This window comes from Martes martes (assembly GCF_963455335.1).
Source record: "Martes martes genome assembly, chromosome: 2".
NCBI lineage: Eukaryota > Metazoa > Chordata > Mammalia > Carnivora > Mustelidae > Martes > Martes martes.
In genome coordinates, this window is record NC_137889.1 from 7639183 (window position 1) to 7654955 (window position 15773).

Below are 15773 nucleotides of genomic sequence, written 5' to 3' on the forward strand. Positions count from 1 at the left end.
ACCCACCTCCAAGCTGTCTCCGCCCACATCTGTATCCCACGATCTTAGCACGTGGAGTGCACTTTAGACCTACCAGCATCCCTGACGTCTGAGCTTCTGTATGCTGATGAATGTCAAATGTGCTTGAGCAGATTTTTCTAGTAACCATGTACTTGTTGATACAAAGGGAGTTCACGCTTTTTTTCCAAATTCTAAGGGTATCTCCAAATTGTATAAATTTCAAACATGATTAGAGTAAGTAGTTGATCCTTGGACAACACAGAGGTCAGGGGTACTGAACCCCCACCCAGTCATAAATCCACATATAAATTTTGACTCTCCCAAAACTTACCTGCTGATAGCCTCCTGTTGACCAGAATCTTACCGATAATGTAGTTGACTAATGTATGTTTTGTATATGTATTGCATGCTGTATTATGATGATAAAGTTAGCTAGAGGAAGAAATGTTATTAAGAAAATCATAAGGAAGAGAAAATAAATTTACAGTGATGTACTGTATTTACTGAAAAAAAAAAAAATCTGCATGAAGTAGACCCATGCAGTTCAAACCCATGTTGTTCAAGGGTCAACTGTAATTTGATCAAAATAATATTCTGAAAAAAAAATTTTTGAAACTGGTCAGCTATCAAGAATTAGCTAAAAATTAATTAAAGATTTCATTAAATTCTAGGCTGCTTGTGAGGGAAACATGCAGACCTTACATGTTTCTACACCGAAAGGATCTTCATCTTCCGATGATATCTACAAGGAGGACTTTAATGAGTGAGCATTTCATCCCTTGTGTGGGGTCATATTTTCATGGTTGGCTTCCCTGTAGAAGGTTTTGAGAACCATGAAGTTCATATTTCTCTGCATACAGAAGGCTTGGCGGGTTCACCTCGTTTCTCATCACAGTCACACTCTCTCTCGGCTCCTCCCGCAGAGAACAGGGCAAGGTCAGGCACGGGGACACAGCCTATGACATTCTGTGTCCCTTCCACAGAAGGAAAACACATTCAGTAGAGAGATCCCAAATAAAGCACCTTAGTACTTAAATACTTAAAAACTGATCAGACCAGTTTAGGGAAGGAGGGGCTGTGAAAATACAGGTGTGCTATTTATTAATGTTTCACTGTAAAGTCAGTATGGATAACTGTTTATTGTTCATAATCCCAACACCCCAGAATTAGTGTTGAGAATAAAACTTATGCTCCTTTTAAAGAAGAAATCCAGCTACATATGCTTTTAAAAGAATTGGAGATTAGAATTCCTCAGCCTTTTGACCTTTGTAAAATCTAATAATCTACTTTCCCGTGCCACATCTATTGGCTCCTTTCATTGCTCTATAAAATTGGAGATTTAAACTTTAAGGATGTTTATCAAGCAAAAAAAAGAGTCATAAAATGTTAAACAAATAGTGTTGCGACCAGCATACGCCTTCCTGGTTCTCTGCTGCTGTTCTCTGCTATTACTAAGCTCCAACATACACCGCCTGTACTTGGTGTCACCACTAAATTTTGAAAGTTTCCATTTATTTCTAAGCTTGACTGTCCCTATAGCTGAGTTATAAATGATTCAGTGTAGGATGGTAAATTCTGAAAGTTAGGCTTTTCTTCTGACATTTGGCAGGGTGGTTTGTCTGCCCCGCCTGCTTTCCTGATTTTTTTTTTTTTTTTACCAAAAATCAGACTTTATACTTTAATCGAAGATATCAAATTAAATCCGATTTGACCCTTTAATCAGCTTGTTGTTAAAGGGCGTTAGTCCATTCTGTGGTGGAATCCTTGCGTTTATGGAGAATATATGCTTTATCTCTTCCAGACTCCTGCACAAAGTCAGTGAAGAACTAGCCGAGTGGTATTTTCGGGACGGGCGAGCCGTGCTAGCCGCGTGCTGCCAGCTAGCTGTAGACAACACCGAGGTACGTTTCACTGTGGATGAGACACTCTTAAGACGAGGCACGGTGTTGGAGTGGAAAAAATGCAGCACCTTCTGTGTGAGATCTGACTGCGTGTGCTTTCCAAGCCTGAGCTCCCAGACCTTATAAGCATACATGAACTCTAGAGATATGTGATCTTTTTTTTTCTGATTTATTTATTTTTATCACAAGACACATGTTTGTAACCACCTTTCTTTAAGTGTTTCATCCTATGTGAGGAGCAGTAGTGTGGTAAAGGGAGGAATATGGACTGGGACTCAGCATACCTGACCTTGGAAAGCACTTACTTTTAAGTATTCTTTGGTATATTCTGTTTTTAACGTATTTTCTGTTTGACCCACTAATCTAATAAGAAGAATGTGAAGTAAAGATGGGTTCTATTTTGCTTGTATCCTTAGATATGGTATATTTAAGGGGTAATTGATAATCATTGCACATTATTGAAAAAGCTTTTAAGAATTCACATTGTTTCATGATAGATTGAAGGACATGTGGAGGATATGGCAGAAAGACGGTTATTAATTAATTACAAAAGTAATACTAACCGTTTTTTTTAAAAAGATTTTATTTATTTTTTTGAGAGTGAGAAAGAGCACGAGAGGGGAGAAGGTCAGAGGGAGAAGCAGACTCCCTGTGGAGCTGGGAGCCCAATGCAGGGCTCGATCCCGGGACTCCAGGATCGTGACCTGAGCCGAAGGCAGTCGCTTCACCAACTGAGCCACCCAGGCGCCCAATACTGAGGGTTTCAAACTTAAATTCTGACCTTATAAAAATTTCCTCTCTAACCCTTTATCACAAGCTTTACCACCTGCAAATTGCATTTGTACTTACGTAAGAACTTCATAGGAGTATGACATTCAATCCTTTATAAGAATGATTGATTATATGTTAATACTGCTTTATCTACTTTATGAGCTTGGTGGGGAATGATGAGCCAATGCCGCATCTATGAAACTGAAGCAATTATTTTGTCATTGAGCAAGCGTGCTATGGCTTACCTGATCCGCGGGAACGAGCTGGAACTGGCTGTGTGTGTGGGCACTGCACTGGGGGAGGCCGCGGCTCCTGGTACCCACTACGCCCTGGAGTTGTTGGCAAGAAAATGCATGATGATTCCCGCATGGTAAGAATTTCCAAATTCAAAGAAAGATTCTACAGTGATGGGATATGTTTTTTAAATACTGTAAGTTGCATTTGGTGTGTATTGGGAGAGCACAGCATCTCCTTTTTCTAAATTACTAGCAGAGATTGTGGGAGGAAACTGGGCCATGACAGCGAAGTGACAGTGGGAACTACCCTCGTTATAGAAGGAAATCTTCCGTGACCCATTCTGACTCGGGACAGGTACACCTCCACGATCTTTCCAGCACACAAAACATCATGAGAACAAATGCGTCCTTCTTAAGATAATCAGGACCACACATTCCCACATTTTAAATTCTCCGTATCTGCCCTCATTCGTGTCGGATCTTGTGTCTTAGTTTAAAGTGTGGAAAATAAAGTCACTTTCTAATGGAGAGTAACAGTGTGGCTTAGCCGGAGACTTGGAACAGGCTGTTCCCCCAGACGTGGGCAGCGCGCCAAGACATCGACCCTGGAAGGGCCCTGTCCCAGCAGTCCTCGCTCCCGGCCGCAGCGCTCTGATCTCAGGGCGGGCGGTCCTTCCTCACCGAGCCGCCTTGGGAAACACACGATGCTGACAGTCAGAAGATGGTTGTTGAGTAAAGGCATCTGTAGACTTTTATCTTCTCTTTCCCCAAAGTACGTAGAACCCCAAGGAGTTTCCGAGTAAACTTGCTTCTCAGGTCTTGCACCTCTTCCCGCCGTAGGCCCCGTGCACACACGTGCCGCTCTTACGACGGAGCTAGACAGACCCCACTGCTGGCATCTACAGAGCATAGAAATAGTAATCATAAGGACGGCCAGCCAACCCTTCTGCGCTGCTTACTGTGTGCCAAGCACCGTTTGAAGCACTTTACATGGAATGACCCACTAGATACTATGCAGTCGATACTGATTCGCCGCAGGTCTCAGTCACCGCTAAAGCCAAGATTCAAGGTTACATAAACTGGCTGCAAAGTTTGCACTTAGCTACGGTCTTAGTTCAGACTGCCGCAAGGAAATGTCACGGGCTGGGTGGCTTATAAATAACAGAAACTTGTTCTCACAGTTCTGGAGGCTGAGAAGCCTAAAATCAAGATGCTGGCAGATCGGGTGTCTGATGAGAGCTGGCTTCCTGGGTCGTCATTGGCCAACTTCTTGCTGTGCTCACTTGTGGAAGGGACCAGCTCGTTTATAAGGGCACTAATCCCATTCATGAGGGCTCAGCTCCCAGGACCTAATCACCTCCCAAAGGTCCCCCTTCTAAATACCATTCTATTGAGGATTAGGTTTCAACATAGGAATTCGGGGGGCAACACAAGCATCCAGGCTGTGGCAGGTGTCATGCTATGCCACGTCCTTAATCTGTGGCTAAATCAGCAGAAGAGAAGCACTTCCCATTTTCCTCTTCTTTTTGGATCTGGGGGCTTCATAGTGAATCAGGAATCTCAGGGTTTTTATAATTTTTACCATATCTTACATGTATAAGAGCTCCCTCCCCCACCATCAGCCTTAAACTTCCCACCATCCTTAGCGAGCGCCCGGTTTTCCCTGTGGATAGCAGTCAGTTACATACTTACTGTGACTTGCCTTGGACCCATCCCAAAGCATGAGGTTTAACTCAGGTTATTTATTCACAAAGGTGACTGACTCTGTGCTAAAAGTCATCATCTAATCTCAATAAAATGTGATTAGTTGTTTATTTTTTTAGATGAGGGTAAAAAATAGCAAAAAAAAAAATAGAAATTAAAGTGAGCTCTAAAAAATCTTTCAACTGACTATATATCTTAGTTGCTTTTAATACAAAACAAACTTCCATTTCCTTGTGACTGCCCCCAAGAAGTTTCCTTTATATATCCATAGAATTGACACATGCACAAGAAACTAGGATAAAGTTCAAATTCTGAAATATGTGGAACCAATCAGGTTTTTTTCTAGGGGGAATCTGTAATCCTCATGGGTATTCATAGAGCTCCAGAAATTTAAGTAAAAATGGATAGCTGCGTAATTTCAAGAGAATGTTCATAATTTTGAAAACCAAGTGTACTTTGCCTGTTTTACATTTACTGGTTAAAGTTTCCTTCTTCCTGATTCTCCTTGTGTATTATCCATGGTGTTCATATTTAAAATCATTTTCTTTCTAGCTTTCCATCTGTTGGATACAGGTATTACCTAGCTTTATAAAAACATTTAATTAAAAAACTCATGTTTTATTTTAGAATACTAAATTCTAAAATATTAAAGTTTTAGAATATGAACTCTATACTAAGAAATGATCATTACCTGTTCTTGCTTTGTTGTTTCACAGAATGCTAGTTCTTTCATAGAATTTATAACATGTAAAACCTAACTACAAAGTAATAAGAACAGTTCCTGTAGCCCAGATACAAAAAACACTCCTGATTTTATACTTAAAACTTGTGTAATAAATAAACTGTGACTTTCTATAGTATTAAATGATAGTTAATAACTAAGCAAGTGAAAAATGCCTGTTCTGGTAGCAAAATTTAAGATTTTAGGTTATTAGGTAGGTCTGTATTATTACAAATATATACATTTTCCCCAATTGGTGTCCTGAATTTTCAGTAAATGGTAAATTACACTAAAGAGTGAATAAAATTAACTAGCATTGCTGTAAATTTCAGTGTATGACTATATAATTCTACTGTGAGAAAGTCAGACTTAAATGTTTATAAAAGTTTGAATAGAAGTTTAGCACAGCTCTTTTATGCCCTATAAAAGCAAATGGTAATTTCTGTATTCTCATGGACATAATTGAATACTGCTATTAAATGTTGGTATCAGAAAACAGAGTCATTTAAACCTTTTAGCAAGAACAGATGAATTACCCTAATTTGAGACTTGTAAAAATAACCAAAGGTTTACGTGCTCTGTGATGGTAGAATATTTGACACACACAAGTTGTCTATTCCTGTTCCAAGCTCATAGTATTCTCGATTAAACATCTCTTAGTATTTTAAAAATGATTTATTCATATAAATGACCAATGTACATTTTATTGAAGGCTTCACAAAGAAGGTGAAGGAGGATTTTACTCTCAGAAGTCTGACCTTCAGAAATTCACATTTGAAATATTATCTATTCTCAGGTTATGCTGAATGTGTCAAATATCAGTTTCTTGAAAATGGAATAATAACATCTTGAACCATTAACAAGTAGTGTTTTCTCAGTTATGATGTATGCAACCAAAAACTCTTTACCTACTGATTTTTAAGAAGATATTACACAAAATATTTTTAATGTAAAGCTGTAAAGTCCATACAACACTTTAAAGTACCTAATTTTTTAAAGTGATTTATTCCATTTATTGAATCTTTAAAAAGTAAATCCAAAAATTGCATTTCTATCTTTGATTTCTACCTAAAGTTTAGGAGAGTTGCAGAATACCCCAAATTCTAAACTTAAAACATCTAGGTGTTCTGTTGGCTTTAAGGATCCGTGGTTGGCTAGCATGACCAAAGCTGATGAGAATTAGCTTTGACAAAATTTTCTATGTAATTCACTGCAAAGAACATATCTAATTCTATTTAGCCAGGTTAGAGAATTGTCCTGTAATAACAAAATTAATTACAAATATATAAAGATTCACTTAGATTTTTTAAAAAAAACTATAGAAATGTCATAATCCATTTATCCTTCATGCTCTTTGGTTTCTGTCATCCACATTTAGAAGACTTCCATAATTAGGTAGGAAATTGGTGCTGTTTATATAAGTAGAAAATCGAGGGAGGCGGTAGAGTTTTCTTTTGAAATGGTTCTGAATGTTATTTTTAGATTTTCTTTTCCTCAGTTGAAGTTTCCCCTTTTGTTGCGTGCGTAGGAATCTGGCGGCCGATCTGCTGCTGATGACTCCTGACAATGAGCTGCAGTTGGTCAAACTCTGTGCCTTCTACCCAGGGTGCACTGCAGAGCTGAACGATCTTCGTGAGAAGGTAAGCTCAGGACAGTCCATTCTGCAGTCGGAACGCAGTGCTGTGATTTAACTAACTGTAGGTTCGGGCACATACAGATTCAAGCGGGGAAGCAAACATATCCCTTTCCAACCCTTTTATAAATATAACAAAAATGGTAACGGTACGTGACATTTCTTGAGCTTCTACTGTATGCTTGGGACCGTTGTAGATTTTTACATGCATTTGTGTTTTACTCAATTCTCATGATGCCCTGAAAAGCTGCGAATATTGTTCCTGTTCCACTAAGAAAGAGAGTTCAGAGAAGGGAAGGAACTGCCCTCGGTGGAAGGTGGAGGGTGAATGTCAGGTTCAGCCTGTCTGCCTCCGCGTCCCCAGGCCTTCTTCCCACTCTGCCACTCTGCATCGTAAGGGACGTGTAAGCTGACTTTTTAAAAATAGGCAACTTAGGATCCCTAAAAGAGTTAATGAAGTATAATGAAATTCCCATGCATTACTCTAAAGTGGTTTAAAGAATTATTCCTTTATAGAGTATAGGAACTTATGTGCCAAGATTTTTTATAAAAACAACCAAAATATTCCATAATCAGAAGATGGTTTATATAAAGTGCAGCACATTTTTGTACTTCAGTGCTTTTAATCCATTAAAAAGGTCATGAAGTTCTGTTTTTATTGGCGCTGGTAGATGGCTGTAAAGCAGTCATGAAAAAGCAGAATATGAAATACGCACATGCCGTGTGATTTTCATTTTGAAAACAACTTTGTACGTATTTATGTTATTTATAGCATATTCAAGGAGATATGTACAGTTCTTTTAAGAAAAATGGAGGATAGAATAAAACATTTTCTTATCTTTAACTCTGAAAATAACCATGTTTTGTTACACTTATATGACCCTTGATTTGTCCCCAGTGGCTGAGTGGCCTTATTCATTCAACAACGGGATACTTACTAAGTATTGTGATAGTACAAATAGACCAGAAGTGTGTGTGTGTGTGTGTGTGTGTGTGTGTGTGTGTATGTGTATGAGTGTGTGTATGAGTGAGCATAGGGGTGTGTGTGTGTGTGTGTGTATGAGTGAGCATATGGGTGTGTGTGTGTGTGAGCTCCAGTGTGTGAGCAGATGTGTGGAAGTGTGTGTGAGTAAGTGTGTGATACCAGGAAAGATACCTGTGAAAGGATAAGTGTGCACAGTAATCAGTGGGTTGTGAGATTTGGAGTGATTTAAGTTCTTTATACACTTTGTATTCTGTGAATTATTTTTTAAGTGAGCTGCGCTTGTTTTTACAAACATGACAAATAAAAGCTATTTCCATGTTGAAATTAAAATAAGGAAGTAGGAACTTTACATTTGTTGCATAGTACCTTTTTTTTTTTTTAATGTTTTATTGATTGATACGAGAAAGAGAGAGAGAGCAGGAGCAGGAGGAAGGGGAGGCAGAGGGCTAGGGAGAGGGAGAAGCAGAGTCCCTGCTGAGTGCAGCGCCCTATGCCAGGCTCAGTCCCAGGACCCTGAGATCAGGACCCACCGCGTAATGCACGGGGCCACGCAGATGCCCTGCCTAGTGCTTTAAGAGTAATTCACTTATCTTCTGAGGTGAGACCAGCAGGTGCTAATATTGAGGCTTAGCGTGACAAAATATTTGTCTGTGTTTACACACTGGTAATGACATGGGCAAGATGACATTCACACAGTCTTTTCATCACACATTCTAAAAAGATATCAGACTTTCTGGTCAGACTTCATTAATAACTCTTTAGAAAGAGTAGTCAGTTTGTGTACACTTGTTACTACCTCTCGACAATTTCGCAAGTAATGCTAAAAATTGTGTTTTCAAATATTTTGTTGATTTATATAACTTTTAGAATTTTAAGATAGGACAGAAATTACAGGAATGATCATCTTACTTATATTTTGAGAATAAAATTTCAATATAAATCATTTTTCCATTTCCTTTACTCTTGGAGCATGTAACAAAGTGAAGAAACTTTATTTTATTTAGCCAGGCATAGTACCTAGCACATAGTAGTTGCTCAGTAAAGAACTGGCATTTAGTAAATGAAGATGGGGAAACAATGTGGAAATGTTATATGTATGAAAGCCCCTTTAATTGAGTTTGTTGTAATTGTTTAAGAGGGAAATATTAAGGAATCTAAAATGTTCAGTTTACCAAATTTTTATTTATTTATTTATTTTTTATGTTTTCACTTAACTTCCGGGTGGTTAACTTGCAGTGTGATGTTAGTGTCAGGTGTACAATATAGTGACTCACCACTTCCACACATCACCCAGGGCTCCTCACAGCAAGGGCACTCCCCAGCCCCCATCACCTCCTTCACCCGTCTCCCCACCCACTTCAAGTCACAGAAGTTATGAAGCTCTTGAATAAGAACATTAATAAATAGGTCGAATAAACCATCTTAGTCACTTGAGGGGACATAGAGGGAAAGTACGAAGGGACGAGTGTGAGGAATCTCAAAGGTGAGCGGACCCGTGACCTCCTGTGATTGAACTGAGGCCCGGGGGGTCACACACGGAAAGCCCTTGCCCCGGGAGCACCTTCTCCGGGGTCCCCAAAGACCAGTGAGACAAAGCCCTCAATGATTTATAGGTGTTGCTTAGAAACTAACCAGCAGACCTTTAACACTTCCTCGTCAAACATCATGAACACATCAGGTTTGGATATAAAAGAGAACTTTCAATTCCTGCCTACATTCTGGAAGCGGAAGAGCTTACCCAAGGGAGGAGCAGGCTCTGTGTTTCAACAGGAAAAAAATTATTTGAAAAAAACCGGGAGTATTGCTTTGCATTTTACAGTAATGAAATCTCATAGGCTCAAAATCTCCATTTTGTGGCATTTCAGAATGTCAGAGCTAAAAACTGTGAGAGCTTGTATGTGTTTTGCCTTCCTGCTTGAAATGACGTGGCTTTGTCTCAAAGGCCGGGTGAACTTAAACTCGACTGTAGAGGTCGTGGAAGAGTGTACTGTTGACATTTTCTACATTTGATGTAGTTTCTGGCATTGGTCAGTGTATCTTGAAATAACAAATCTCAGCTGTTTTTTCCCTGAATTACGTGCATGGATACTAATTCCGATTATCACAGTTTCCTTCCACCTCTTTTGTTAGGTGTTTATGTGATGAAAAGCTATTAACTCATTAGCTAATACCCTGTTTATTGTTATTAGATCCTAAAGGTGTTTTCCTAAGTGTATGTTCTTAATACAAATTATTTCATTTACATCTATTTTGAACGACTTTAATAAGAAAAGAATACTAGACATATTGGAAATGTTTACTAGTTATACTGCTGTTTTTATCCCTGTAAATTTTAGTAACATCATCAAACCAATTACTTTCAGTGCAAGCTACCCACGGTAGAGGAATGTATGCAGTTAGCGGAGACAGCCCATGCAGATGGTAATATATTTGAAACTGTGAAATACTACTTGTTAAGTCAGGAACCTGAAAAAGCTCTTCCTATTGGTATTGATTTCATTAAAGGTAAGTTTCTAGTTGTTAGTATAATCTAAAATCTACTCAGTTACTTGATCTTTTCATTAATATTTGATAAGCAACCTTGAAATCTAGCACTGGCCATCCTAAATTTAAAAAGTAAAGAGATTGGTGATTGTATAGTATGGGGACTTAAAAGATGGTAAATATGGAAATACTTGTGATCCAGATAATAAGGGGTGGACGGGATTGACCAGAAGAGAATTAATTACGTAAGTTAAAAATTGGATGAACACATTTTAAAACTATTACTTAGAGAATCTTGTATTTGGTTTTATTTTGCCAGAATACATCACTAGTTCAAATTGGACATTGGATACCATTTATCCTGTTCTTGACCTGCTGAGTTATATTCGTACTGAAAAATTAGTCTTGCATACGTGTACTAAGTGAGTACTTTTTCTCCAAAATATATAACTGAACCTATGTAATGTTTTAAAATGGTTATATTGTTTTCAGTGTTCAGATCACGAAAAAAGATCATCTTGGACCAGTAGATGCCCTTGTAGAAAAAATTACATTTTTATTTGCTCTTCTTCTTTTTTTTTTTTTAAGATTTATATATTTATTTTAGAGGGAGGGGGAGGAGGGGGAGAGGAAGAGGGAGAGAGAGAATCTCAAGCAGACTCTGGGCTGAGCTCAGAGCCCACCCTGGGGCTCAATCTCGTGACCCTGAGAGCATGACCTGAGCTGAAACCAAGAGTTGGACTCAACCTACTGAACTACCCAGGCGTGCCTTTGCTATTCTTAAGAAAAAATAAAGAGATCAATTTGAAACAAATAATCTTAGTGGTCCTATTTACTAATACCTAGAGTGTGTATGTTTATATGTGTGTGTGTACACATGTGTGTGTGCGCGCACACACACACACACCCCTAACTGGCTCAGATAGGGCTAATTCAGAGCTGTGGGGTAGTCTAAGTCCTCAAGTCCTCAAGAAGCTCGTGGTCATATCTATTAAATAGCAACTGTGTGCAAAGCATACTAGGCTGGGGGAAAAGTGAAGGTGCTAGAAAGTGAAAAACAGACACCATCCCTGCATTCATGTATCATTTAAGGACATTGTTGTCCATGGAATGAAGGTCCCCAGAGACTGTGTAGTTTATAATGGAGGCTTTGGGCTATTTTTGCTCTAATGGCATGTGTGGAAATGATGACACCACAGCCTAGGAAACTTTGACAAGTTTCCCTAGCCAGAAATGGAGTGGGTATGCTCTGTCCTTTCCCAGAGTCTAGAGAGTATGCCAGGAATTCCTAAATTGAGCCTAATGAGTTATTTAGAGAAAAATGGACATAAAGAAACAGTCAAGGTTGGGGCGCCTGGGTGGCTCAGTGGGTTAAAGCCTCTGCATTCGGCTCAGGTCATGATCCCAGGGTCCTGGGATCGAGCCCCACATCAGGCTCTCCGCTCAGCGGGAAGCCTGTTTCCTCCTCTCTCTCTGCCTGCCTCTCTGCCTACTTGTGATTTCTCTGTCTGTCAAATAAATAAATAAAATCTTTAAAAAAAAAAAATAAAAAAAATAAAAAAAAAAGAAACAGTCAAGGAATAGAGATAAGCAAGAAGGCAAGAGTTAAACCTTATTTGTGGTATAGCATAAGTGCGTGAATAGGAGTTAACTTAAGAATAAAACATCTTCAAGTCTGGAAAATTTTCTAAACATATTTTGCTATAAATGTCACTCATCAAAATACAGAGATGCAAGTACAGTAACTACATATGTGAGTAACGTTCTAGATCTCAAGTTATGAAATTAAAGATATATATCTATATGTATATATATATTCTCTTCTAGAGCTCGAAATGAATTGCTTATATTATGTGGTTATATTGGGGCACTATTGGCTATCAGAAGACAGTACCAAAGCATCGTTCCAGCACTTTATGAATACACAAGGTAAAACCGATTTCGCTTCTGTTACGAACTTAGGGAAATTCCTTTCACTGAGATAGTCTCTAAGTCCATCCTAGAAGGCCTCCCGTACATATCGTATGCATCCACTGGTTCATTAGCATGCACTTCATAATAAAGCAGTGATAAAAATCTATGAATTAGAAGTGAATTAGGATGTAAATGATAGAAATCCTAATTCTAGCTTAAACACATGGGGTTTATTGGTCTTGTGTCAAGACTCTTGGGATCGGCTTCCCAGGGCTGTTAGAGCTGTGCTCGGAGTCCATCCAGGACTGAATTCTTCCCTTGTTTTGACGCTGACCTCCTCGGCTCCCCTCCACTTGCTTGAGGAACCCACCACGACAGGTCTGCATTCTAAGCAGGAAGCAGAGAAGAGTGACAAGGCAGGGACCCTAAAGCATGAGGCCATCGAACTCGGGAAGGAGAGGCTCACTTGGGTTATATGCCTCCCTTCGGTGAGAACCGTGGAACCCTGTTTTTAGAAGAAACAGAGAAACTGGGTATTTCAGCTTTCCGATCTCTAGAGTAAGAAAAAGCAAAGAGGGTTTGTGAACAGTGGGTGACTCACTACTTTAGAGTCGGGCCTAGCAGTCCTGCCAAACTCCTCTATTTTCTACCCGCTTGCTGAACTTCAGCCATTGTGCTTAAAACTTGTTATCATCAGAAAGAAAATCCGCAGCGCCTTTGCACAGCATCCCTTCCCAGTTGACTAGTTTGCTCCACGGCAGAGTAGCTAACTCCAAAAAATGCTGAGAGTCTGTGGGTAAAGCAGTTTTTCTGAGTGTCCCTCACACGGGCCGACTTTCCGAGAGAAAGCTTCCTCCTTTCCCTCTCCGTCCCCACGAAGGCCCCGTGTGGGACTCAGGCCGCCACCTGGAGCAGACGGAGGGACAGCGGGGAGTGACGCTGCTGGGAAACTCGGGGAAAAACCCATTTCTGTGCAGGTGGCAGACCCAAATTTGAAAGCAGTTTTTAACAATATTTAAATACCCGATGGGAGCAATAGGATGTACCACATGGCATGAAACTATTTGGTGAAATGTGTCCCATTTATATGTGACTTGGGTAGTGAAAGTAGAGAGGGGGGAAATGGTCCCTTGAAATAGAATCAGAAATAAAAGGAGGCTTTTACACGTGAGGCAGGAGAGACTCGGGAGAATGCATCTAAGCCTGCTGGTGGAAGACGAGAAGGGACGAAGGCCCTCAGGGCAAGGAGCTTCTAACTTCGCTGGTCGTGGTGTCTGTAGTGTCTGTCCGTCTTGTCTCACGCCCTTGCCCTCGCCCCTCATACTGAGCCCCCAGGGCTTTTCTCCCTGGCCCTCTGCTCCCTCCCTTCCTCTGCTTCCCGGCTCGCTCTCGGGGTCTCCCTCACTCTGTTCCCCCCTCAGTTCTCTCTCCACGGAACCCTCAACATTTCTGTGGCCGCACCCATCGCCTCCGCGGCGGTTTTCATACTCAGGCATCGCTCCCGTGGCCGGCCACACTCTGGCCTCAGCTCCGTGGGCTCAGCATGAACAACCTCATCCTCCTCACATCTGCTGCTTCTCCTGTGTTCTCTCTTTCTTTTGATGGTGCCATTCTATTTCTGTCACCCGGAATCACCCGATCAGGGGCCTAAGTGTTCTTCGGACCGCCATAGTTAGGGTCTGCCAACTCCCTCCTGCCTCAGCCCTGCGTCTGGTCACCTGCTCTCTGCATCTCGGTTCTGCTCCATCCCCTTCCTGCTGTGGCGTCCGCCTCCTGGCAGCACCACCCTTCCTCGGTACCCTCCGGACTCCCCGCTGTCCATCACGGAGCTTCCAGATCCTTAGTCTTACAGTGAAGGTCTGCAGAAACACGGCTCTGACCACGCCTCCCCCGCAGGCTTCTCTGTTCTCCACTCCGGCCAGACTGAGTTACTTGTGGCCCCCGTACCTGTGGGAGCGTTCCCTGGTGGTCTCTCAGCATCCCTCCCCATGCTTGCCCCGGTTTTTCTCCTCATTCTCCGACACTGCTTTGTTTGTAGCAGGTCACCAAAATGACTGCACAGATGAAGCCCCATCAATGCAGATTTGTAGACAGGGAAGCCAGAGTGTTTACGGAATTCATTTTGGATCTAGCCACGTTGTCAGTAAAAATTTTAAGTTCAGTCATTCGGGGTCAAAGAACATGAGAAGCTACTAGTCAATTTGAGATAATATTTCTACAGTGTTAGCCATGCGTGTGCATGGGGGGAGAGTTTTACCTTTTTCCTCACCAAGTCTTATCATGTCCCAGCAGAATGATTACAATTAGCCGGAATAACCAGAAAATGCACGTTACAGAATGGCTTCCTTAATGCTTACTTCATTGCTAGGGTCTTGTGTTCTGTTTCTATCTCCCAGACAGCTTTTACTTTTAAGTTTCAGCTAACTAGTTCCTTGGAAAACCCACTGAGTTCGTAACTTATTAAAGAAACTAGGACTAGCAATTATTTATCTAAGGCTTCCTGATTCATACTAATCATGTCTCTTTTCCAGTTTTCTCTACAGAGATGTGATGGATCCCTCATGTCACTGTTCTGCGGCTTTTTCTCACACACGTCTGTCTTTAAAGAATTGGAGTCCTCATGTTCATTCCTTTCCACCAAGTTGACATTCTTCTCCTGCTGTTTCCCACTTGCTTTCTTACTCCTTTAATACTTTTAATTCAGACGTGAGCGGTGCCACACAGCAGCCATGTGGGACCGTTACACGACATTGCTTGGCTCGTCTCTCCTTTGTCCACAGTTCGCTTGTTCCTTCCTTTGTTTACCCACTTTTGCTAGTTTTACATTTTATTTTTCAAGTTTGTATTTAAATCTCGTTAACCTTCAGTGTAATATTAGTTTCAGGCGTACCATGTAATGATTCAGCACTTCCGTACGTCACCCCGTGCTCCTCACTACCAGTGTCCCCCCCACCCCCGTTTCGCCCATCCCCCCCAAAGCCTCCCTTGCGGTTCGTTCACTCGGACGGTCATCCAGCTGGCACTTACCGAACATCTTTCACTTCAGGGCACTTAAAGGCCAGACATACAAGTAAACGTGCACACGAGCTCACACACGCACACCTTCATGTATACACATGTATTTTTGAGCAGTAGTTGTTAAATCTGAAATTGCAGTTATTGAAAGCACATTTGCTTTTTTGATATCTTAGTCTTGGGTGCCAGATGTTAATTTCTGTTTCACATGTTTCAGTCAGCTGTTAAAGCGTCGGGCGGTGTCAGTGCCTTTAAAAATTGAGCGCCTTTCGGAGGAGTTGGACGCGTGGAGAGCTTGCACACAGTCCGTCAGCCGGTGAGTGGAGATGATGGAAAAATTGGAATGCGGAAGTATTACTTAATATTATAGACAAACTTGTTGAAAATGTGAATTGACTATTAATCTTAG

General features: G+C 40.8%; 1 protein-coding gene across 1 annotated transcript in view; it reads left to right on the plus strand.

The window, feature by feature from the left end:
- Positions 1-15773, plus strand: part of WDR17 (WD repeat domain 17) — a 78350-nt gene that overhangs the window by 58905 nt on the left and 3672 nt on the right. The window contains exons 20-27 of the mRNA XM_080797397.1: positions 672-763; positions 1802-1901; positions 2903-3042; positions 6862-6973; positions 10315-10456; positions 10755-10857; positions 12263-12364; positions 15582-15680. Coding sequence (XP_080653523.1) covers positions 672-763; positions 1802-1901; positions 2903-3042; positions 6862-6973; positions 10315-10456; positions 10755-10857; positions 12263-12364; positions 15582-15680 — 890 coding nt within the window. The remainder of the gene's footprint in view (positions 1-671; positions 764-1801; positions 1902-2902; positions 3043-6861; positions 6974-10314; positions 10457-10754; positions 10858-12262; positions 12365-15581; positions 15681-15773) is intronic.